This window comes from Laetiporus sulphureus (genome assembly GCF_001632365.1).
Source record: "Laetiporus sulphureus 93-53 unplaced genomic scaffold LAESUscaffold_4, whole genome shotgun sequence".
Lineage (NCBI taxonomy): Eukaryota > Fungi > Basidiomycota > Agaricomycetes > Polyporales > Laetiporaceae > Laetiporus > Laetiporus sulphureus.
This window is the reverse complement of record NW_024468513.1, coordinates 1,354,965-1,375,716: the sequence shown is the minus strand read 5'-3', so window position 1 is coordinate 1,375,716 and position 20,752 is coordinate 1,354,965. Positions and strand designations below refer to the sequence as shown.

Genomic DNA, 20,752 nt, shown 5'->3' with positions numbered 1-20,752 from the left:
GCGCAAATAATGAGTCATAATCTGCCATCTATGCATATCCTGTGTGATAATAAGTTCCAAAGTGCCTTCTAAAAGACAAAGTATGCAAAAGTGTGGTTGCCCATCATATATCCAAAATCTGTGACATTAATTGTAGTGTGCGTAAATCCTTGTGTTAAATTCATGAAATAGACATAAGATTTGCCCTTACGATATGGTTAAGCATATTTTATAATCCCATTATCATTTACAAATGCCCAATGTGTAAAGCAATCTGCCGGTTTGACAAATAGATACCCAATTTTTATAATACTAATTCACATTTTCTTTCCATTTTACATGCAGAAAAATGGCCCCATGTCTGGGGTGTGGGCCAATGGCTCCAACAACATCGTCATGCGAATTAGAGGCGCTAATACAGCCCATACGATCATGCGTGGAATACTTTTCATAGGAAACCGATAGAAAATTTGTGGCTAAGTATAAAGTCCTGGAAAAATTGTGAAACAAATGATGTGTTGTTCGGTTGAGATCTTAAACCCGATTAATTATTCATTTTATTGTACCATGTGTAAGGTATGATACCGAATTCGGCAGCGTCGGCTTTTGCCGAGTCTGGCCGATTGCGTTGACCCTCGTCGGGCTCACCCCGTTGTTGGCACCATCGAGCTTTATGTGAGTATCTCGTTCATTCTCGTTCATCTGGCGTCCCTTTGGAGATGCGTGCTGCTGTTGCCGTACTCAGACGGTGTAGCCGATTCGGTTTGAAGCGTTTGTTGGATGGATGGCACCATGCAAGGTCGGATGTAGCTAGACGGATTGCTGACGTTATCATCTTTCCTAGAGCACCTCACTTCTTCCCGCTGGCATCATGTCTCTCGTCGTTCCCGAGGCCCATCAGCAATTCCAGGTATGAATGTGCTGAGACAAAGACTTACAATCCCTAACGGAGCCAATGCAGCACATCTTGCGTCTCCTCAACACCAATGTTGACGGAAAGCGTAAGATCATGTACGCTCTGACGGAAATCAAAGGTGTCGGTCGTCGCTACTCCAACTTGGTCTGCAAGAAGGCCGATGTGGACTTGAACAAGCGGTATGTGTTCCGGCACAATATGCTACCCCAGTGCTCATTCACTCGTAGCGCCGGCGATCTCAACTCGGATGAGCTCGAGCGTCTTGTCACCATCATTCAAAACCCCACTCAATTCAAGATTCCAACATGGTTCTTGAACAGACAACGAGACATTATTGACGGCAAGAACTCACAGATCTTGTCCAACGGTGTCGACTCAAAACTCCGTGAGGACCTGGAGCGGCTGAAGAAGATCCGCGCGCACCGTGGTCTTCGGCACTTCTGGGGCCTCCGTGTGAGGGGTCAGCATACAAAGACGACCGGTACGTCCAGTCACCTGCTCACGGTGCCCCCTTCTATTCACGATGTTACTCAGGTCGTCGTGGCAAAACGGTCGGTGTGTCGAAGAAGCGTGGTTAAGCTTGTACATCTCCGGTTGGCGGTGGGGATCGGGCTGTAGGCCTCCTGCTGTCACAATATGTCTAGTATCTGTTTACGGTTATCATGCTATTTCGGCCTTTCAATCCAGACATGATGCGATTTATCATGTTTTGCCTTTGTGAAATGTATTTACATCACATTGCAATCAGTGTTGCATACCCTAAATTTAGGACTTGACTTGCCACTGTAGTTAAATATTAATTATCCTGTCCATATCTTAAACCAAGAATCATCAAAGTGAATGTTGTCACAGAGGTAAACTTGTTGTCTAAAAAAAGGCAAAAGACCAAAACAAATATATGAGGCTATAAAAAATGGCATTCATGCGAGAAACCGCCCCGTGCCGAACTCAAATACTTCTCCAATCTCTCCGAGGGTTACCTCATTGTTCTAGATTCGTGTCCGAGTTGTGTCCGAGTTGCACTTGAAAGAGGCTCTTCGTCCAGGCCTGACCGTTGTAATCGTACTAATGGCTGCTTGGATGCGTCACCCGGACAATCGCCTTAGGTGCTACATGCCTTCTCACAAGCGCAAGACGTTCGAACATGACGACATCTCCGCAATCGCACGCGACTCTCATCCTCCTCCTGCAGCCCATGCAAAGCGTCGCAGATGCGACGTCCTCGAGCACGGTCTCGCGCAGCTCTCATTGGAGAACCATGTCGATGGGCGAGCGTTCCCGTCTGCATCGCGTTTTCCACAGGGCTGTAGTGGCGTTACAGTAAAAGACTCGTCTTTTACGCCTCTGGCATCGAACAATATCCGTCAACCGAGCGGATGGGCGCAACTACCACAAACATCATGGCCGACACCCGCGCCCTCCTATCCGACGTATTCCGGGGTGTCTCAACAGCCCATAGTTCTCCCGGGCTCTATCGAGGAGCCGACGTCTTCTGAGTCCACATACGAACTGCCAGATGTCCAAATGAAGAACCGATCGTGGTATGAGCCAGAGAAAGATCGTAAGTTGTCAATGTGTATGATTCTCCAGCAGTTTGCATTGATGGCGTCGGTAGGCATCGTCATCACCGATCTCGAGGGCTCGGACACGGAGGATTCAGAGTCGGAGATACCTCCGAAGAAAGATGGCGAGCTAACCGTTTCGCCAGCTCTCCTTGATCGACTCTCAAAGCAAGCTATGACGCTACCGTCTGATAATTTTCAAGAGTCAGACACGAGCAAAGCTCTAGTATTGTTCAGACCACTGATCGTGTCACACGTTACCGAACCTGAAGATGATGTACGGGAAAGCGATAAGAAGAAGGAGGATATCCAAGCGGCAGTCGTGGACGAGGACGTCCCAATTTTGGACGTGGATGATACGATGGATGCTCAGGCGGATGATGCAATGGAGATAGAGCTGCTGTAGCGAAGTGAATCATTCCATTTTGGCTGAAGCAGAAGTACAGGGGCGTGCTACTTGAGGAGCGCACCTAACTAGAGAATCTAAAACCAACCTATCTCGCTGAACGATATTTATGCATACGCAACACAGCAACCATCAGTGAGAGCATGACGACAGACAAAAGGTAGAACGAAGAAAACGTGGTCCGGCATGGCGGGCAATTGCTATCTCCTAGAGGAACCTGCGGTACCGCCATAGTGCATCATGTCATTAGCCCTCTGCTGCACATCGCCTTTGAGAGACTCTGCGGCGATGCTCATCGCCGCACTCCGGTCCTCGGGGTAAAGCCTCTCGAGATTGTTGATGTATGAATGGTGGTGACGAGCATGCGCGTGGGGATGAGGAACGTGGTGCATTTGCATGGCGGCATATGGTGCGCGGAGACTGATGCCAGAAGGAGCCGGCGTCACATTAGCGGAGACGGACTGAGAAGACGGTGAAATTTGAGACAGATGGCTGCCCATGCTCGACGACGAGGATGACGGTCCCATGTGTCGGGAGTGATCATGCTGTGCATGCTCATGGTGGGACTGCCCGTGGCGAATATGCTCGCGAGGCTGCATCGCATCCGACATGCCCGGATGAGGGGAGACAGAAGTGGGGGTCGTTGGGTGAGAAAGGGTATGTTGGAACCCTACATGAAGCAGATTAATAGGCCCATTGTTATGTCCCAGGGAAAGCTGATGCTCGTAGGGGGACCGGATCGGCTGGTGCACCTGGGACGATTGGGGCTGAGGGTGAGATTGTGGTTGCAAGTGGCCGGTCGGCTGCGCCTGCGGCGGGTGCGACATGACCTGCGAGGACATCTGGGGCTGCGGCTGCATTTGAGGGTGGGTTGGCTGCTGGAGTGCAGTCTGAGGGCGGGGCCGCAGGTGCGGTTGAACTGCAACCGTGGGACGCGCCTGATCTTGCTGGGAGCCTGCTTGTTGGGGTTGTATGGCCTGATAGGCCGGCTTGACGTCTGCAGGACTTTCTATAGACATTTCAATATCCTTGTCTTCTCTGTCAGCGGGTTCAGCGTCGTCGTCGTCCCCATCCTGGGAAGTGGAAGCGGACGGGCCTGCTTCGGATGCCTGGATTGCCTTTTGGGCAGCTATCTCCTCTGCGGTGAGAAATCGACCACCGGGGCCGCGGGGGCGTCGCATCGCATGTTTGTGACGGGACTCGTGGAGGTATGGCTGGAGGGAGAGCGCGTGGGAGGCGCGCGTCGTGTCAGGAGGGAAAGAAAGATAGGAGCAGACAGCGCGACGTACCTTTCTCTGCCTCGAGAGGCGGTGTAGCTCTTCTAGACGAGCACGAGCTACGCGTCTTTTGAGAATGCGATAGTACTGTTTCGCATTGACGTAGAGCGGCTCCTCGTCGAGGGGCTGATCATCCTGGATCTGGTCGACGGGGGGATCCGGGTCGCGGTGCTCATGCTGCTCGGGTAGAGGCTGCTGTGGGTGCTGCTGGGGGTGCTGGAGGAAGAGGTCGTGCGGGGAGTGGGGGATGGGAGTCGCGGAGGGCGAGGGGCGAGGGGAGGGCTGGCGGGAGTGGTGGGGCTGCTGCGGTTGCTGCGGGGGGTAAAAATTATAGAGGTGAGCCTGATGGTGAGCTAGAAAGACGTGAGCGACGGCGTCGACGACGATGAGGAGAGCACGTACGGTATGGGTTATAGGGATTGGGATTGAAGAGGTGATCGACGGGATCCATTGGTGAGCCTGAGCGTGAGTGGTCCACCCAAGAGAGCCGCTGATTGGTGGCACACCCATTGGCCCAAACGCCCACGTGCTCGCCGCCACACTCTCTCAACACAACCACCATGGACGCAAAGCTGTAAGTGCTTTCCTCCTCTGTCCACACGCGTCCTCATCCATCTCACCAGCAAGGCACTCAAGGTTGTCGACCTCAAGGACATCCTCGCAAAGGCCAACGTCTCCGTCCCCAGCAAAGCTAACAAACAGGACCTCATCGCCCGTGTTCTTGCGTCTCCCGCCGCCCTCGAGGTCTACAATGCCCAGCATTCGCCTTCCAGACCTTCAAACCCGGCCAAAGGCGGGACTCTGCCACCCATAGTCGACTCCACCTCCGTCCAGAGCGACGACCTGGTATGTGGCATATTATGTCTCAATTGGCTTCCCCCGCTTACGCGCATTGGCCGTACATAGCTCGCTCCTCCTGAAGAGTGTGTCGCCTCCGCAGTTCATCATAGCCCATGACTGACTTTGCCACTAGCGTGGACTGGAATCTAGACGATGTTCCGTCACAAGAGCCACCTGCGACTCAGACAACTGAATCGACCCAGAAGACCGAGTCTACTCCCGCTCATCCTAATCTTTCAGAGTATGCATCTGAAGCAGTTCCAACAGTCGCGTCATTGTCCCCCGCAAAACCGGTGAGTACTGCGTTGCTCATTCCCCGTTCGTTGCTGAGCTATTCGCGACAAAGGCCACAGTGGCAGAAACAAAATTCGCTACCACAGCTGCTCCTTCATCTGAATCTACGTCTCAGTCTGCTGAGAGAAAGTCATCAGAGGATGTGGAGCTGGAGAAGCGCAAGGCACGCGCGACGCGATTCGAAGTACCCTTGGTCGAGCTATCGAAGGCAAAGGCAAAGGCGGACGCAAAGCCAGCTGGGGCTGCAGCGACAGCGAGTGGTTCTGCAAAATCATCCAAGAATACGCCTTCCGATGTGCGTGTCTCGTCTTATTCCTCCGTTGCCAGCCTCACATATCTGTCGCGTTGGTAGGACCCGGAGAAGCTGGCAGCCCGCGCCAAGCGGTTTGGTCTCGTTCAACAGCAGCAGCAACCGAAGCAACAGGGGGGAGCGGCACCAGCTGAGCAGAATGGCCGGCGGACAAATGGCAGGAAGCGTGCTGCACCCCCAGTCGAGATTGTCGATGCGGAAGAGATGGAACGACGAAGGAAGCGTGCAGAGCGGTTCGGTATGCCGGTAATGGTGAGCTATCGTGTTCCTCTTGATGTTCGCTCGTTCGCTCACGAGACCGAGATCTCTAGGGCAGCACAAAGGTCTGATTAATGCATTACGGAGGAGTAATATGAGGCTACTGCCTCCTTTGTCACTCATGTCTTTGACTTTGTGCGAGTATGTGCGAGCGTCGATTCCTTAAGCTGTCTCGTTCCGCAAGACTTTTGTACGTTCATTCTGTCAGCAGTCAATCAAGAGTATAGAACTGTCTCGCTTCACTTGGAGGCGTCGCTTTGTTATTGGACAACGCTGCCGTCAGTGTTATGAAGCCAATCGTAGCCGGATGTGTGATTGGGTTGCGATTGGTTGTGTGCATCCGTACGGGGATTGGTCGACGCGTGCACTGGTGGCCAGTCGGGTCACATGTCATCACGTTGTCACATTCCGCTCCTACGCCGTCACAAGCTTAATATCCTCGCCCACATCAAAGCACAATTTCTCTACTCGCTCTTTCTCCTTCTCCCTCTCCCACTTCTGTTCGATCTGAAACGATGTCGGCGATGACAGGGCTACATCAGGAGCAGCATGTCGCTTTCTTTACCTGCTTGTCTTGCACCACTGCATTCACATCTGCGGAAGACCAACGTGAGTCCTTCCCATCCATTCTTTCGTATCTTGCATCTCACAAGCTCCTATGTCGCAGGCGAGCACTACAAGTCTGATCATCACAGGTATAACATGAAACGGCGTGTGGCGGGCCTGCCTCCCGTCAGCGCGACCGTCTTCAATCAAAAAGTGCTTGAACGGAAAGCAGAGACGGCCATTACAGTCTCTCCAAAAGGATCTACCTGCGACGCATGCGGGTGAGTGCATTGCATGTTTCATTGTTTACCAATTTTCTGACAGTCACACAGCAAGTCGTACACGACAGAGAATGCCTACCGAAATCACCTCAGCTCCCGCAAACACAGGGAAAGCGAGCTCAAGGCTGCGTCGAACTTAAAAGTACCATATACAGAAAGAACGGCTGGTGGGACCCCCACAGAAGTATCAACAGAGCTTGCTGAGGTCCCTTCACAACGGCCGATTACCGTCGCACTCTCTGTAGATGCGAACGCTACTAAAGAGCAAATTGAACAGACCATCGACGAGAAGGTCGCAGCCGCTCGCGCACGCCTCTCACCTAATCAATGTCTCTTTTGCTCATCATCATCGGATTCTCCACAAGACAACCTCACACACATGTTAAATGTACATTCATTCTTCGTCCCCGACGCCGAATTCCTCGTCGACTTAGTCGGACTCATCGCCTATCTTGGCGAGAAGATCGCTGTCGGCAACGTGTGCATCTATTGCAACCAGCGGGGGCGGGAGTTTCGCACGCATGAAGCCGTCCGGAAGCACATGATTGACAAGGGACACTGCAAGGTCGCGTATGACTCTGAGGAGGAACGGCTCGAGGTGTCCGACTTCTACGACTTCACGTCGTCGTACCCGGATGCGCAGGAGCCAAAAAAGAAGAATAAGCACGCGAAGGCTGAAGGCGAGACGGACACTCACGAGGAGTGGGAGGAGATGGACGTGGATGACGAAGGCGACGTGGATGAGGTGGTCGACGAGGAGTCTAGCGATGAGGAGTCCGAGGCGGAAGACGATCTCCTCGACAACCAGGTAACGTACGGCGATTCACAGTACGAACTTGTCCTCCCCTCTGGCGCACGCATCGGCCACCGTTCCATGCGTCTGTACTACGAACAGTCGTTGCCGCGCATACCGCGTTCTGGCAAAGCACAGGACCCCAACTCGGGTGCCGCCCTCGTTCGACGGCTGCTCGCCGACAGTAACAATGCTCTCGTTCCTCGGAAGGGTGGGTTCGGCGCCTTTGGCGCCGGCACGGACGTGGTGAAGGCGCGGAATCGGGGCGAAGCACGCGAGGCTGGCCGGCATGTGCGCGAGTTCAGGGATCAGCGCCGGAGAGAGGACTTCAAGACGAAGATTGGCTTTATTAACAACAATCAGAAGCACTTCCGAGATCCGCTGTTGCAAGTGAGTTGATTCGTCCCTCGCCGACACAAACAAAAATGCTGACTGCTCTGCTTCTCAGTGAGCCCACAATGCACATCTACATCATTGCACCTTGACTATTGTATTCCATACGTAGATTCTCTGGATTAGGCATAATTTAATGACTGTTCAGCATAATGCAGCGGAAGTTGGTGGGTGGCCGCTGTCAGGCTGCTACGAGTATCGTAAGAGAGTTGGTGTCCATAATATCCAAGGGTATCGAACAGAGACAAGTGCGACGACAGCGAGTGTTTCCGAGCGCAGACATAAAGAGAATTAGAAAATCAATACACGTAGGCAGCTGGCACGACACCCTCTCTCCCCGAACGCACGTCGCGTGCATACCACCATCTGTAATGATTCGGTCAGTCAGATTGCAATGATCAGGAAAACTTCACGACATACGCAGCATCCCTATCATCTAGGATTTCAAGCTCCTGACCGGCAGAAAGTGGAAGCTCGCCCTCTCCAGTGGCCTCAAACGAATACCGCGCGTGAGCGGTCCTATTCATGTCCTCGCCGATCATCGTTCCATTGGCAGCATCCGACGGCGTGTCCGGACGGACATAGGTGCCATCGTCCGCCTCGAACAGATCGTGGTCGGCTGTGGCAGCCATCCTACCAGCCGTGGCCATCTCGCCTTCCTTCTCGGCCGCTGGCCCGAAGACGCTGGCGTCGCCGATGATGGTGCCTCGAGTGGCGGCGTTGATATGTGCGAGGAGGGAGGACGGACGGTGTGCTGAAGAATCATCGTCCTCATACTCAGCCGGGTCGTACTTGCCTAGTCTATCGCCGCGGCGGGAGAATAGAGTCCAAAGAATGCCCAGCAAGACGAGTAAGAACACGACTCCCGCTGAGATGGCTATCGAGATGAGGATGACCACTCCGGTGGCGAGGAAATCTAGAAAAAAAAACATAAACACACGCGTAATGAACCAGCTGAGGAATGCTCACGTCGCTGACTGAAGCTGAACGTCGTGTACGAGTGGATCAGGCCATAGACTACGCCCGCAGCTCCCGAAGATGTCGCAGTGACGATGTATGGAACTAAGCTCTTCCCGTCAAACAGAGCAGATGAAGCGTTGCCGAAGGAGGCCGATAGAGCTCCAGAGATCATGAGGACGCGATCTGACTGTATGATACTGTTGGAAGAATGTGTATTCTGTAGAGGTACCATGATCAATTGTGTTACGTCTGTCTCAGCTTCGAAGCTTGAACCTATGGCAGGGGATAAGTCGAGTTCCCGATGACATATCTCGACGCACTAACCGATATCAGACCATGTCTCGCCATTCCACGAGTACAGGAAAGCGGTCGAGTTGTCGGATGATCTGCAAGAATACCCAATGAGCGGTCCGCCGTTGGAGATACTATCAGGCGAGGCGCACCTGCCAGCAGCAAATATGCTGCTCGTGTTGTAGTCGTTCACTGCCACAGCGGTGACAGGACCAGGCAGATCATTGCCGTTACCGACCGCAGCCCATGAGGAGTTCGAGATTGTATAAAGCGCCACGTTTGCCGGAGCGCTATCCGCCAGAGCTATCGAGCCGGAAGCCACGATAACGTTCTCATCGTTCTGTATATACAAGTCAGCCAAAATCACGTCTAATTGTCGCACTCATCACATACCCCAGCATACGCAACAGACGCTACTTCGCCTTGTATCCCATTGCCGAGCGGGCTCCATTGTTCTGAATTAGCATTGTACGAGCAGATGGCCCTGCACGCGATCGTCCCAGCTTGTGTAAACGTGCCCGCGACAATGACCACTTCGGACTGTGAGAGAGACGACGTGACAGACCGTACAACGACACTGGAGCCCGAGCTCGCTTGTAATGCCTGCACGCCAACCAAATCCCATTGCTGCTGTGCAAGGTTATACACAGCAAAGCCATTCGCATCCGTGCCCTGAAGAGTGAACTCGCCGCCGATAAATAGTCTGTCTCCTAGAACAAGGAGGCTCCGCACAGTCCCGTTGAGCTGATTTCCTATGAGCGGGCTGATTGTATCGGTCGAATTGTCGTAGATGGCGACGTTCTGACACGTTTCTCCCGAAGAAGTGAAGCTGAAGTTGCCACCGATGATGACCACCTCTCGGTTCGATGAGCTGTTGGTCCAGAACGCGCCCGCGAGAACTGCCGGCGAAGCAGCCGCAGGGGCATCTGGAAGTGACACCAGCGTAATATCACGCTTGAACAATCTCCATACATCCATCCCTGGTATCCACGATCTACTCGGCCGAGTAACTTGTGAACGACGTCTCTTGGTCGTGCTCGACGAAGTAGCGTTGCCGCTGATACCATCCAATCGCACACCGAGTGTTGAAACTTCAGGCGTACCGTTCGCACCATTCTGGAGCATCACGAACCCAGTCGCGCCGAACTCGAGGGACGCCTCCACGTTGCCGGCAACGAACTGCAATTCATCTTCGCTACCGCCTGAAGATGAGTCGTTCCCGACGAAGGTCATGTTCCCGATCAAATAGCCTCCGTCATTAATCCACGTTCCGTTCACTACGTCCCAGACAGCAAACCCTGACGTGCTCTCCTCGAAAACAACGCTGGTGGCGGAGAACACCTCTGTGAAGTTGCCAGCAACTAGCAGGCGTCCGTTCGAACAGAGAATGCTGTCAACGGCGCCATTAACTCCGCCTCCCAGTGCAGACCATTCGTCCTTTGTAATGTCATACATCGCAACACCTTTCAAAGCTGTGGACGAGGACGACGTGGCGCCGAACGCACCACCGACAAATAGCGTCTGGCCATCGAGAGCGAGGGACGTCACAGCACCGTTTAGGCCGTTCGAGGATAATGCTGCCAATGCACCATTCTTGTATGCAACGATGTTGGAGGTAGCCGATGCGGTCCCGCTGGAGAGGGTAAACTCTCCTCCTAGGAACACTGCGCCTGACGAATCCTGAACAACCGCAGAAATGGACGCCGAAGAGGAGGATATACTGGCACTTCCACCGAGGGCTGACAACAGGTCGATGCCGATCTGGTCCAATGCGGTCTCCGAAGAATTTGCTAGCGTTCCGGTGGCGCTTACAGATGACGTGGACGCCAACGGCCATTCAAAGAACCCGAATGAATTTGCAGAGCCCAATGAGGTCGCATTTGTTTCTTGCGCGAGATGAGAAGCAGTAGTGGGGTTGGTCAATACAAGCTCTACGTTCCCAGCCACCAATTCATAATCGCCGCCCTGTCCGCTGCCCGTCGGATTGTCCGCCAAAGTCATGGAGACCGTCAACGCGAAGTCGCTCGAAGACGGCTCGACCGCCCCGCTGTAGATCAACATCCATTCGTCATCTGTGTTCTGCTGGGAGATCGTGGAGACCCAAGGATTCGCACCCGACTCAGCGAACACGGTCACCTCGACGCTCGTACGGGAATCGCAATCTCCGAAATCGTCGCATCCCGGTATGGACAGATACACGTTGTAGTCTCCAGCGGCCGACACGAACGGCATCCAGGTGAAGCTCGGGCCCTGGGACGCAGATGTGCCTACTGCAACCTCGGACACGAGAACTGCCTCGATGGTAGCAGGAATGTCTGTCGTCGCTTGCTTTTCTGTCCATGTTTTCGTAAATGAAACGCTGGATGAACCTGAGGCCCAGCAAGACTCGGTGTTGTTGCTAGCGATGGCAGATACGAACGCTCCGGAGGATAGCAGTTGGAGGATGTGTAGGCCTGACCCTGCACCTTGCCACTCGGACAAGGTTAGCTGAAACCCCGTGATGGTGATGTTATCGCTGAACAGAAAGTCTTGGTAGGGGATTGACGAGTTCGTCAACAGTGGACAAAGGGCCGTACACGTCTGGTCGCTTCCCGTTTCGGGATCGAGATAGGTCAATGTCTGAACTGTATTGTCCGGGATCGTGGTGAGACTGAATGGCATCGTTTCAATCATATTTCTCATGAGGACCATTCTTTCTCTCACCTAAACCCGGTTGTACCTCTTCCATCTAAGAACGTATTGCCAAGGCGTACACCTCTAGCATTAAGCAGGGAGTATGCTCGGACGATGATCGTCGCGACTTCATCATCTTGAGCGAACCATGTGAACCCCGGCCCATCAGAGCCTGATGGACACAAAATGTTGTCTACATCTTCGAAGCCAGACTCATCCGATGACGGGGCCGCCACGATCTCCGCATTTTGCAGTGATATGGGGACCAGCGAAGAGGAGAAGGATGAGGCACCCGGAGAATATGGTATATTGGGATTATTGGTTGTATTGACAGTGACACTACTGCTGTTACCGAACGAAGTGGTGAATGAACCTGTGAAAAAGAGGCTGGTCCCGGAGGAATTGGTCGTGATGGACAACACCTCTCCCACACCACCAGATAATCCTCCAAACGCTGGGGCCGACCACTTCTGCGACTTTGATTCCCATACCGCAACCGAATCTCCTGGGGACGAGAACTTTCCCCCAACCCATACGGTACTGTTGGCGGTGTCGCAGTAGAGTGCATGCACAGGACCATCCGGGCCTCCAGAATCGAGAGAGGAAAACGAGGAGGATGATGGGGTATATGCTGCGACATTTGTTGCAGGCGTTCCGTTGATTGAAGTAAAATTGCCACCAAAGTAAAAGACGTCGTTCAAAGTGCACCCAGCAACGATGTTGCCCCCGTCATTAGTTGAACCAAGCGCCGTAAGGGAACCGCCGTAAGAACGTGAAAGAAGCGTGGCCGTAGATGAGTCGAAAGCCGTGGTAGTACTCGAGTTGTCAGAAAGGCCAAAACCCGCAAAGGCACCGGCTATGCCGACCACGCCCATACGGTCAAAGTCGATCAAGGGTGTCTGAGCGAGGGCGCCATTGAGAGACGAGAGGAGAAGCGCGACAGAGAGGGCAGTGTAGCGTGTTCTACGCATATTTCCATGAGCCATGTGCGCACGACATATACGTGGAGAGTGGGTATATTGCGCTGCTGAGGTGAGAGAAAACGAACGGAATGGCAGGCAGACTAGCGAGAAGAGAATGGACGCGCGCGGGGTCAGAGCGTTGGCACGGCGAGCGAACCGCGTTGCTGCAGCCACAGCTAAAGCTTACGTAAGATCATTCTCTATGGAGCGGCACGTGGCCCTCGCAGACCACCGTCAACATCCGCTCTGCTGCCAGCAACGAGCAGCAACGTCCTAGGTGCCCGAACAGAAACCTGCCAAAAATTCATGCATCGTGCAGCTTACGTAGCGATGGAAAGACGAGAATGGGTGACTTCGAACGCCTCTCGTATATTTGCCATCTGAGTTTCTCAAATGATCAGCCACACAGTCTGCATAGATTTATTTTTCCACGGGAAACCTGATGCAAAAATGGTGAAAATATCTTATGTCTGGATATGGAAATAGTTTGGAAATTGGGCGGAGACAATTAAATTATGTTACGATTGTTTTACTGAAACATATCAGCAATAGTGAAACTATTTCCCAAAGGAAGATATTTCAGTCCAAAAATATGTGATACTGATATGTTTCGGTGAAGCAATTGTAACATAACTCAATTGTCTCCACCCGATTTCCAAACTATTTCCATATCCAGACTTAAGATATTTTCACCATTTTTCCATCAGGTTTCCCGTGGAAAAATAAATCTGTGCAGGCTGTGCCATCAGATGTTTTAGCTTATTATGGAGCAATTGTAATACGCCAGGGTCATCCGAACGCACCGTTTTGGTCACGAGTGCTCCCCGTGCGTCGCTGCTTATACATTGGACGCTATAGACACCACTAAGATGCGCGAGCCGAGGCCCAGTTGCTTTCACGTCTTACACATTCTTCCCTGCTTCCGGAATATCTGTTATGCCGAACGTGCGAGGACCGCATACGGGCGACCACATATAAACCACGCTGATATGGTGTCGCAGACAGCTAACACCGCACGCCCACAATGGCCTCTGAAAAGCAGATGAAGGATCCTGTTCGCGTCGGCGTCGCCATCAGAGCACAGCTAGAGAACGAGATACCGAAGGACTTGCCTCTGGAGAAGGATTTCCGTGAGGAAACCGGCTACACCGTTACAGACCAGTATGTCTCCTCAAATCATTCAAGGCACTCGACACAAACATTCTCCTACAGCGTGCAGGAACTCCACAAGAGCCTGGCGAAGGACCCAAGAACCCTGCAGCTCATAAATGCGCTCGTGTCTCGTCTTCATGGTTTCGCCAGGGAGACTCTGCTTACCCATGCGGAATGGACGAAAGTGGTGGAATTTCTTACGCGCTGTGGCAAAGAAAGCACGGACTACAAGAACGAGTTCGTCTTACTGAGTGACATCATGGGCTTTAGTGCGCTGGTAGATGAGCTCAACCATCCGAAGCCTGCGGTATGTCCTGCAACGTCAATTGTATGAGCCTCTGGCGAACAAGAGATCCTTCCAGGGTTGTACGGACAGTTGCGAAGCTGGCCCGTTTTACTATCCGAATGCTCCAGAGATACCTTCCGGTGCTTCTCTTGCAAAAGCCGGGACAACGGGTGAGCCCATGTTCTTCTACGGCACCATCAAGGACACAAAGGGCCGTGGCATCAAAGGCGCCAAGGTCGATGTCGTGAGTGCTTAAATTCTGGCTTCTCTGTCTGGTTACCTCGCTAATAGCCCCTCAGTGGCAAGCAGACGGTGACGGGATTTACGACGTACAGTATCCTGGCACGGAAGTCAACGACCGTGGCAAAATCCTTGCGGAAGACGACGGCACTTTCTGTTACTGCGGAATTCTTCCGACAGCGTATCCTATTGTGCGTGGTGCATTGAATGACAGGCAATCTTCGGACATGAGACAATTTGCATAATTTAGCCCAGCGATGGACCGTCTGGCGAGTTGCTGCGCGCACTTGGTAAGATGTTCCAACGCTTTCGCAGTCGCGCCCCTCATTCATATTATTGGGACCCTTTAGGCCGCCACCCCCATCGTGCCGCGCACATACATTTCCTGTTAGCAGCGCCTGGGTTCGATGAGTAAATCAAGCCCATTCCGGCACGATGACACGTCGTACTGACGCTGTCTTGCAGCCTTACCACCGCGCTATACCCCGCCCACTCGCCCTTCCTTGGCACCGACCCTGTCTTCGCGACGAGGAAGTCGCTGATCTGCCAGGTCACCGAGGAGCGCAATCCGAAACGCTGGGAGGAGATGGGCTTTAAGCAGGGCGAGGTCAAGACCGGTAGGGTGTGGGTGTGGAAGTACGACTTCATCCTGCCGAGCACGGAGGAAGTCCAACAATTTCACCGCCGCCGGAGGGCCGCCAAGTTGTGATCGGCTATTCGTGGCTTCCGTTGGTCGCAGTGTCTTACCGTTCTATACACGTCTACGGGTCTTGTACACCTTTACCACGACTACAAGAGCGTTCGATCAGTTTGCATATGCAGAATGTGATCCATGTACAATCTCTAGAAATCTCCAGCGCGCTTCACGACAGCATTGCTCACGTCCACCATTCCACCCACGGGGTTACCGTACGCCGAGAACATGTTCAGCCTCCTGAATAGACCATACACCGTCGTGCTCAGCAAAATACACAACGTTGGCCAAACAGACTACTCACTCTGGCGAACGGTATCGATGCACAGGCGGCCGCTTCGCAGTCGCGACGAGCAGATTATCGTCGGCGACCTGCATGGCCAGCATCAGGTGTTTCCGCGATATTCTCTCCCAGACCTCGGGCGGGGTGTGATAGTGGTCGATGAAACGCGCGATGGGGTTGTCCTCGCCTGGTGCGGGGGCAAACTTGTAGAATCCGACGACCCCAAAGGCGAGGAGGAGAAAGCGCCTCATACGCTTGCCCGTAAACTCTAGCAATTTTTGAGATTCAATAGCAAGGGCTGTCAGGTCGATTACAAACCATGATGAGCTCGTACTACGCACCTTCCTTCGGGTACACATCGATATCCTCGAGCTCGCCGTGGTGCGCGTCATGATGCTCGTCATGAGACTCTGAGTGAGCGGACCTGCGACGCGCTAGAGAAGTGGCAGCAGCCTGTCTTGGCCGTACGAGTACACTTGCCGCCCTGGCGAGCGACATTGTCGTGGAGGAGATGGATTACTTTGGGCTCCGTCCTCATCCGCGCGCCTGTGCGAGCGCGGCCACGTGGTGGAAGCGCGCCCACCGTATGCGCGACTTCGACGAATCGGGTGGCCCGCGTTTCTCTTTTCTGCATTGCACAAGTACTCGACCGCTTTTGATAGCCCGTACGGGCACTTGCGGCTACTGAGGCTGTTTCCAACACTCTATACGTGGTTCCGCAACATGCCGGCATGATCTCTGCTCGCTCGGACATCTCGAGGCGATGTAACCTTTGGTAGCCCGGTCAAAATCGCAACGCCCAGCCCCCGTCAGCCCAGCCTACTCGAACCTCTCTTCCGCTCTTTCAAGAGTACAAACTATCTAACGACTTCTCACTAAACGCCAAGTATATTACTCTTGTATAATCCACGATACTATTCGACATGGTCGTCTCTCGCATCTCCTACGCGCCCCAGCTACCTATGAACATCTCCCTCTCTCCTCTCCTCACGGGGTTGGAACATGAGGCGCCCTCCTCACCCTCGCCATTGACACTCAAATGTCCTGAAATTGGCAGTCCACACCTCTCACCCAAACTGCCCAAACAACGCATAGCTGGTCTTGCAAACCAGCCTCAGGAGAAACCCCTCCCCTCTGCACCAGCCCGAACCCCAGCTCTAACGCCAGCACAGGCACCATCACGAACACCACTGTCAGCCTCTGCGCATGGGTCGGACATCCTACCCTCACATATTATCCGCCTGTTGAATGTCCTCGAAGCGATGGAGGATGACGTTGCGAGCGAGGTGCGGAGGGTCGGCGCAAGCATCCGAGACGCGCGCCGGCTCGTGCAGCAATATAGGGAGGAGCGGATGCGCCGCGGGCAGAGTGTGTCATTCCGAGAGCTATGATGAACGCTCGAATAGATAGAATCTGGGAGCTCGAGTATATACGTTAAGATCACTGACACAATTAAACTTACTATGTGGCCACCGTCCTCTACAACGTCACTCTCCTTATCATGTACCTTGCTCGCGAACGCCCGCCTTCATTCATTCGCCCATTAGTCGAAGGCTGTGCATGCACAACACAGTACCTCGTTTCGAGTGCCGGCTGGGCCGCATGCCCAGAACATTGTGCAAGTTCCGTGCCCCGGTCGCCGCCTGCGCCTTCCACACCGTTGCCGCGAGGACGGTTGCGATGATCAGCGCGAGCGAGCCCGACCACATAAAGGCGCCTCGCCTCGCGCTGCGCCGCATCTCCTGTTGCTTCCGCCTTCCCACTCCTGAGTAGGACTATTCCCTTCCCTCCGTGAACAGCCATTTCTCCAATATAGCAATCAACTACCATGTGTACGTTCTTGACACCACGCACAACTAACCTAACGCACTGCCGCTGAGCGCTGACTGCTCGCACTGCCAGCCACTCCGGAGGTCTCCCGCCCACCTGCGCCCGCGCGCAAGCAGTCCATCAATCTCGACCCGCAGGCTGCCGAACGCCTCGAGCGCCATCTCAACCACCGGCCCGACAAGCACGATCTCATTGAGCGAAACATCCTCAAGGGTACGTCTGCGCCACTCATGCTACTGATAATCATATCTTCTAACGGATGGTGTAGATGATCACGTAGCACCCTCCTTGCAGGCGGCGAAGGAGCGGTTGCAGCGGTCTCAGCTCGAGGTGGGCAGCCTCCGAAACCCATGAAATGCGTACATACATCTGACAATGTCCACTATGATGGCAGGACAAGCTGGAGCACGCGCTGCAGCAGCGCCCGAAGGCCGAGGAACTCGTGCAGGAAGGAATTCTCAAAGGTGAGCTGGCGCACGCGCCTGTAGCACCAGAGCTGACGCGCTGAATACGTCTCCGCAGAGGATGAAGCACCCTCGTCCTAAGCACCATAACAACCCAGGGTCATGGGGCTCCCATGAAATACTGCTCTCGCAGGACCGTTGTAATCTATTCAATGTGTATGAGTAGGGATACGGACTCTAATACTATTAGCACGTCAGCGTGCACGCGGATTGCACAATGAGCAGGATCGTACCGGTATATATGACGCATGATATCGCTCAGTCCTTTTCTCGCCCGCTGCGCATGCGGTCGCGCATCTCCCTCGCAGCGCGTTTCGTGCCCGCCCCGCCTGCCCAACCTCTTACTTGCAGCCAGCGCACCAGCCGTGGAGTGAGTGCCGCGGTCAGCCCCACACGGACGGGTAGGAATAGTGTCTTGTGCACAGTGTACGCGAGCACGAGCATGGCGTACAGACTCTCCTGGCCACCCGCGCTCGCATGCGACGACATGCTCTCCATCTCCTCCCTGCCAGGCTCTGGCGGCCGTGAGTGCACGAGTCGAGTGAGATAGTCCTTGACGGCGACGGTAACGCGGGAGACGTGCTCGGCACCGATGAGGTTGATGCCAGCAAAGGCGACGGTGAAGTCTGCGACGGAGAGAAAGATATACACGCCGAGCGCATACCAGCCGTAGGTTTTTATGAGGTGCTTGAGACGCTGTGAGATGGAGGCGTTCGGCGGGGGGTCGGGTGAGGATGGGTCATCGGGGGAAGGCGAGGAGGGCCGGGAGGAGGCGAGGCGGGCGGGGATGTGGTGGAAGAGGCGGGTGGTAGAGGGTGTGCGTGCACCTGCGAGTGGGGGCGCGGCAGCGAAGCGGGTGAGGGGGAGGATGGGCTGTGCGATGCGTGGAAGAAAGGCGCGAAAGATGGGAAAGCGGGGGATGAGGCTGCGGACCATGTGGCGCGGCGACGGGGAGTGCTACTTGCACGTCGGGGTGGAAGGAGAGAAGGACGAGGAGGAGAAGATGGTCGACGCTGAGCGTGAGCGCGTCATGCTCACGGCTTGTTGGCCGAGCGGCAATGACCGATCGAGTGCAATCGATCACTGCATTGCAGATTTTGCTTTTCTCTCAGCCACCGGCCACCCTCCCAGCGACCTTTCATGCATCCCTCCAGCTCTCCTCGTGCAACCCTCCAGTCTCCGCCTCGATAGCATCCAGAAATCGCGTCCTGCTCGAATCTATGGAAGGCGATGACCAGCAGCCCACCGGACCCTTTGAAGGACCCGAAAAGCTGCTCGAGATTTGGTTTGCCCCGTCCCCCGCCCATGTCGCCGGCGCGTTCGCCACCAGTGAAGGTAGATTCGGACTCAGGAAGGTCCCTCGGCAGGTGTGGGCCGACATGCTCGACATCGTCAAGTGCAAGATCCTCTCGGTCGTCGAGGGTACGGAGATGGCCGCCTATCTCTTGAGGTGAGTATCCCTCCCGATCCCTCGATCGCACCTGCGCAACATGCAAGACCGGAATCGTCGATTCAAACGTCGTTGGACGTGCGGCCGCGTTCGTCGTCAGTCGAGGTCGCATCAAACCGTCGCGAATGCGACCGAAGTATGCGCAGATGATAAGCGCGTTCTCTCTTCTACTTGCATGCTTCCATCTGCTCCCATGGACTATTGTTCCCGTAGAGCTCTCTCTCCCATTGATACATCACCATGTACACCGTGGACTGTAGCTAATGGCCAATCCATCAATATAGTGAATCCTCTCTGCTCGTCTCTTCCCATAAACTCATCCTCAAGACCTGCGGCACGACCCTCAACCTCCTCGGCCTCCCGCGTATCCTCGAGATCGCGCGCGAGCACGCCGCCCTGCCGTCTGTCTACCGCTGCTTCTATTCCCGCAAGGCGTTCATGTTTCCTGAGCGCCAGGTGGGCCCGCACCGCGATTGGAAGGCCGAGATCGACTACCTTGACCAGATCTTTCCCAATGGCTCCGCATACACGGTCGGCAAAGTCAACGGTGATCACTGGCTCCTGTACATGACTACTCCAGGAGAGGCTTCGCGAGGCACCACGCGCTCCAACACGCCCATCGAGCCGGCGATTCCCCCTCCCGACGAGGAAGACGCGGAGCCTCCTCCTTCAGTAGCCGAGGAATCAGACGAGCCGCTCCAGGACTATACCATCGAGATCCTCATGACGCATCTCTCACCTTCCGCCTGCGCACCGTTCATGACGAGCGAGACGGCCCCAGAGGGCGAGACGTTCGACCCCTCCGCACACGCGATGGCGCTCTCCGCGCAGCTGGGCATCTCTGACCTCTTCCCGCCACAGCTCACGACGCTCGATGCATACTCCTTCGACCCATGCGGCTACTCGTGCAACGCTTTGCTGCGGTGGTGCGAGGACGAGGACGAGCCTGCGCGTACGGTGGAGGGGTATTACACGATCCATGTCACGCCCGAGGACGGCTCGTCCTATGCGAGCTTTGAGTGCAACGTGCCGCTGCCGATGACGCCGTCCGAGCAGGCAGGCTGCATTCCCGATTTAAAAACGCTTGTACGGCGCGTAATGGAGATCTTCCAGCCAGGGCGGCTCACGCTCACGCTATTCGTATCGAGCGCGGACAACGAGACGGCGGAGGAGGAGGACGGCGAAAGTGCGGTCGAAGCGGCGCAGCGCGCGTTCAAGTCTGCGCTGACGCTTCCGCCGCCCGGGCCCGGCGCGTGTGCGGGCCTGTACAAGCGCACGGACAAGATCAACTACGAGTTTGGGGGATACGATCTTGCGTTTGCTACGTTCGAGAGACGGCCATGAGTTGCCTCTGCTTCGTTTTTCGCCGCGCCCGCCTGCTTCTTCTTGAACGATTACCTTACACAACGACACCGCTACACGCGTTTACTCACCAGCCATGCTTGGAAGGACTCTTGCATAAGCGCACCGCCCGATGCGTACTCCCAGAAAAGGCTCAGATACGGTTACTATCTACGCCGCCCTACTTATCCCTCCGACAAAATCTTTGTATCGATGATTAAACCCGACCCGTACGTAGTACTACATCTTGAATAGCTTCGTATCGTTTTTT

At 54.5% G+C, this 20,752-nt stretch overlaps 12 protein-coding genes across 12 annotated transcripts; 8 read left to right on the top strand and 4 right to left on the bottom strand.

The window, feature by feature from the left end:
• Nucleotides 1-589: 589 nt before the first annotated feature.
• Nucleotides 590-1,571, top strand: LAESUDRAFT_721523 (ribosomal protein S13). Its single transcript, XM_040908024.1, has 5 exons — nucleotides 590-654; nucleotides 824-889; nucleotides 941-1,074; nucleotides 1,123-1,376; nucleotides 1,430-1,571. The coding sequence occupies exons 2-5, from the start codon at nucleotides 851-853 to the stop codon at nucleotides 1,471-1,473; spliced, it is 471 nt and encodes a 156-aa protein (XP_040768839.1). The 5' UTR covers nucleotides 590-654; nucleotides 824-850; the 3' UTR covers nucleotides 1,474-1,571.
• Nucleotides 1,572-1,834: 263 nt separating this feature from the next.
• On the top strand, nucleotides 1,835-2,963 carry LAESUDRAFT_365890 (uncharacterized protein). Its single transcript, XM_040902181.1, has 2 exons — nucleotides 1,835-2,456; nucleotides 2,511-2,963. Exons 1-2 carry the CDS (start codon nucleotides 1,964-1,966, stop codon nucleotides 2,861-2,863), a joined length of 846 nt encoding a protein of 281 aa, XP_040768838.1. The 5' UTR covers nucleotides 1,835-1,963; the 3' UTR covers nucleotides 2,864-2,963.
• Nucleotides 2,964-3,972: 1,009 nt separating this feature from the next.
• Nucleotides 3,973-4,275, bottom strand: LAESUDRAFT_609323 (uncharacterized protein; the record flags this gene model as incomplete). The annotated part of the gene is made up of 2 exons (XM_040903148.1): nucleotides 3,973-4,077; nucleotides 4,153-4,275. Coding segments are annotated over 2 exons (228 nt in total), but the record flags the coding sequence as incomplete, so codon positions are not given.
• A 400-nt stretch (nucleotides 4,276-4,675) lies between these two features.
• Nucleotides 4,676-5,996, top strand: LAESUDRAFT_741379 (uncharacterized protein). The gene is made up of 7 exons (XM_040911141.1): nucleotides 4,676-4,714; nucleotides 4,764-4,986; nucleotides 5,047-5,063; nucleotides 5,114-5,273; nucleotides 5,327-5,569; nucleotides 5,627-5,836; nucleotides 5,896-5,996. Exons 1-7 carry the CDS (start codon nucleotides 4,701-4,703, stop codon nucleotides 5,911-5,913), a joined length of 885 nt encoding a protein of 294 aa, XP_040768836.1. The 5' UTR covers nucleotides 4,676-4,700; the 3' UTR covers nucleotides 5,914-5,996.
• A 361-nt stretch (nucleotides 5,997-6,357) lies between these two features.
• On the top strand, nucleotides 6,358-7,861 carry LAESUDRAFT_755712 (cytoplasmic protein; the record flags this gene model as incomplete). Its single annotated transcript, XM_040912058.1, has 3 exons — nucleotides 6,358-6,451; nucleotides 6,510-6,669; nucleotides 6,721-7,861. The coding sequence occupies 3 exons, from the start codon at nucleotides 6,358-6,360 to the stop codon at nucleotides 7,859-7,861; spliced, it is 1,395 nt and encodes a 464-aa protein (XP_040768835.1).
• Nucleotides 7,862-8,154: 293 nt separating this feature from the next.
• Nucleotides 8,155-12,654, bottom strand: LAESUDRAFT_734759 (uncharacterized protein; the record flags this gene model as incomplete). Its single annotated transcript, XM_040910539.1, has 7 exons — nucleotides 8,155-8,221; nucleotides 8,276-8,771; nucleotides 8,825-9,088; nucleotides 9,140-9,201; nucleotides 9,259-9,446; nucleotides 9,500-11,756; nucleotides 11,810-12,654. The coding sequence occupies 7 exons, from the start codon at nucleotides 12,652-12,654 to the stop codon at nucleotides 8,155-8,157; spliced, it is 4,179 nt and encodes a 1,392-aa protein (XP_040768834.1).
• A 1,111-nt stretch (nucleotides 12,655-13,765) lies between these two features.
• On the top strand, nucleotides 13,766-15,128 carry LAESUDRAFT_755710 (aromatic compound dioxygenase; the record flags this gene model as incomplete). Its single annotated transcript, XM_040912057.1, has 7 exons — nucleotides 13,766-13,902; nucleotides 13,954-14,200; nucleotides 14,256-14,423; nucleotides 14,479-14,610; nucleotides 14,670-14,709; nucleotides 14,770-14,830; nucleotides 14,885-15,128. 7 exons carry the CDS (start codon nucleotides 13,766-13,768, stop codon nucleotides 15,126-15,128), a joined length of 1,029 nt encoding a protein of 342 aa, XP_040768833.1.
• On the bottom strand, nucleotides 15,101-15,947 carry LAESUDRAFT_672832 (uncharacterized protein). Its single transcript, XM_040905506.1, has 3 exons — nucleotides 15,738-15,947; nucleotides 15,418-15,664; nucleotides 15,101-15,353 (listed from the first exon to the last, which is right to left on the bottom strand). The coding sequence occupies exons 1-3, from the start codon at nucleotides 15,892-15,894 to the stop codon at nucleotides 15,263-15,265; spliced, it is 495 nt and encodes a 164-aa protein (XP_040768832.1). The 5' UTR covers nucleotides 15,895-15,947; the 3' UTR covers nucleotides 15,101-15,262.
• A 64-nt stretch (nucleotides 15,948-16,011) lies between these two features.
• LAESUDRAFT_721514 (uncharacterized protein) lies at nucleotides 16,012-17,228 on the top strand. Its single transcript, XM_040908023.1, has one exon. It carries the CDS (start codon nucleotides 16,320-16,322, stop codon nucleotides 16,785-16,787), a length of 468 nt encoding a protein of 155 aa, XP_040768831.1. The 5' UTR covers nucleotides 16,012-16,319; the 3' UTR covers nucleotides 16,788-17,228.
• Nucleotides 17,229-17,318: 90 nt separating this feature from the next.
• On the top strand, nucleotides 17,319-17,686 carry LAESUDRAFT_606314 (uncharacterized protein; the record flags this gene model as incomplete). Its single annotated transcript, XM_040903120.1, has 3 exons — nucleotides 17,319-17,439; nucleotides 17,495-17,556; nucleotides 17,621-17,686. Coding segments are annotated over 3 exons (249 nt in total), but the record flags the coding sequence as incomplete, so codon positions are not given.
• A 156-nt stretch (nucleotides 17,687-17,842) lies between these two features.
• On the bottom strand, nucleotides 17,843-18,626 carry LAESUDRAFT_672827 (uncharacterized protein; the record flags this gene model as incomplete). Its single annotated transcript, XM_040905505.1, has 2 exons — nucleotides 17,843-17,873; nucleotides 17,924-18,626. The coding sequence occupies one exon, from the start codon at nucleotides 18,624-18,626 to the stop codon at nucleotides 17,949-17,951; it is 678 nt and encodes a 225-aa protein (XP_040768829.1). The 3' UTR covers nucleotides 17,843-17,873; nucleotides 17,924-17,948.
• Nucleotides 18,627-18,910: 284 nt separating this feature from the next.
• LAESUDRAFT_643806 (S-adenosylmethionine decarboxylase) lies at nucleotides 18,911-20,484 on the top strand (the record flags this gene model as incomplete). The annotated part of the gene is made up of 2 exons (XM_040903808.1): nucleotides 18,911-19,140; nucleotides 19,425-20,484. 2 exons carry the CDS (start codon nucleotides 18,911-18,913, stop codon nucleotides 20,482-20,484), a joined length of 1,290 nt encoding a protein of 429 aa, XP_040768828.1.
• Between the last annotated feature and the right edge of the window lie 268 nt (nucleotides 20,485-20,752).

Excerpts from the sequence above, each read along its gene's own strand:
- LAESUDRAFT_721523 (XM_040908024.1), top strand. The coding sequence starts at position 851 with ATGTCTCTCGTCGTTCCCGAGGCCCATCAGCAATTCCAG. Across the intron at positions 1,075-1,122 it reads GATGTGGACTTGAACAAGCG|CGCCGGCGATCTCAACTCGG; the intron begins GTATGTGTTCCG and ends ATTCACTCGTAG. Across the intron at positions 1,377-1,429 it reads TCAGCATACAAAGACGACCG|GTCGTCGTGGCAAAACGGTC; the intron begins GTACGTCCAGTC and ends GATGTTACTCAG.
- LAESUDRAFT_365890 (XM_040902181.1), top strand. The coding sequence starts at position 1,964 with ATGGCTGCTTGGATGCGTCACCCGGACAATCGCCTTAGGTGCTACATG. Across the intron at positions 2,457-2,510 it reads GTATGAGCCAGAGAAAGATC|GCATCGTCATCACCGATCTC; the intron begins GTAAGTTGTCAA and ends TGGCGTCGGTAG.
- LAESUDRAFT_741379 (XM_040911141.1), top strand. Across the intron at positions 5,274-5,326 it reads CATTGTCCCCCGCAAAACCG|GCCACAGTGGCAGAAACAAA; the intron begins GTGAGTACTGCG and ends TTCGCGACAAAG. Across the intron at positions 5,570-5,626 it reads CCAAGAATACGCCTTCCGAT|GACCCGGAGAAGCTGGCAGC; the intron begins GTGCGTGTCTCG and ends TCGCGTTGGTAG.
- LAESUDRAFT_672832 (XM_040905506.1), bottom strand. The coding sequence starts at position 15,894 with ATGTCGCTCGCCAGGGCGGCAAGTGTACTCGTACGGCCAAGACAGGCT. Across the intron at positions 15,665-15,737 it reads CGATGTGTACCCGAAGGAAG|AGTTTACGGGCAAGCGTATG; the intron begins GTGCGTAGTACG and ends AAAAATTGCTAG. Across the intron at positions 15,354-15,417 it reads CATCGATACCGTTCGCCAGA|GAGGCTGAACATGTTCTCGG; the intron begins GTGAGTAGTCTG and ends TGGTCTATTCAG.
- LAESUDRAFT_721514 (XM_040908023.1), top strand. The coding sequence starts at position 16,320 with ATGGTCGTCTCTCGCATCTCCTACGCGCCCCAGCTACCTATGAACATC.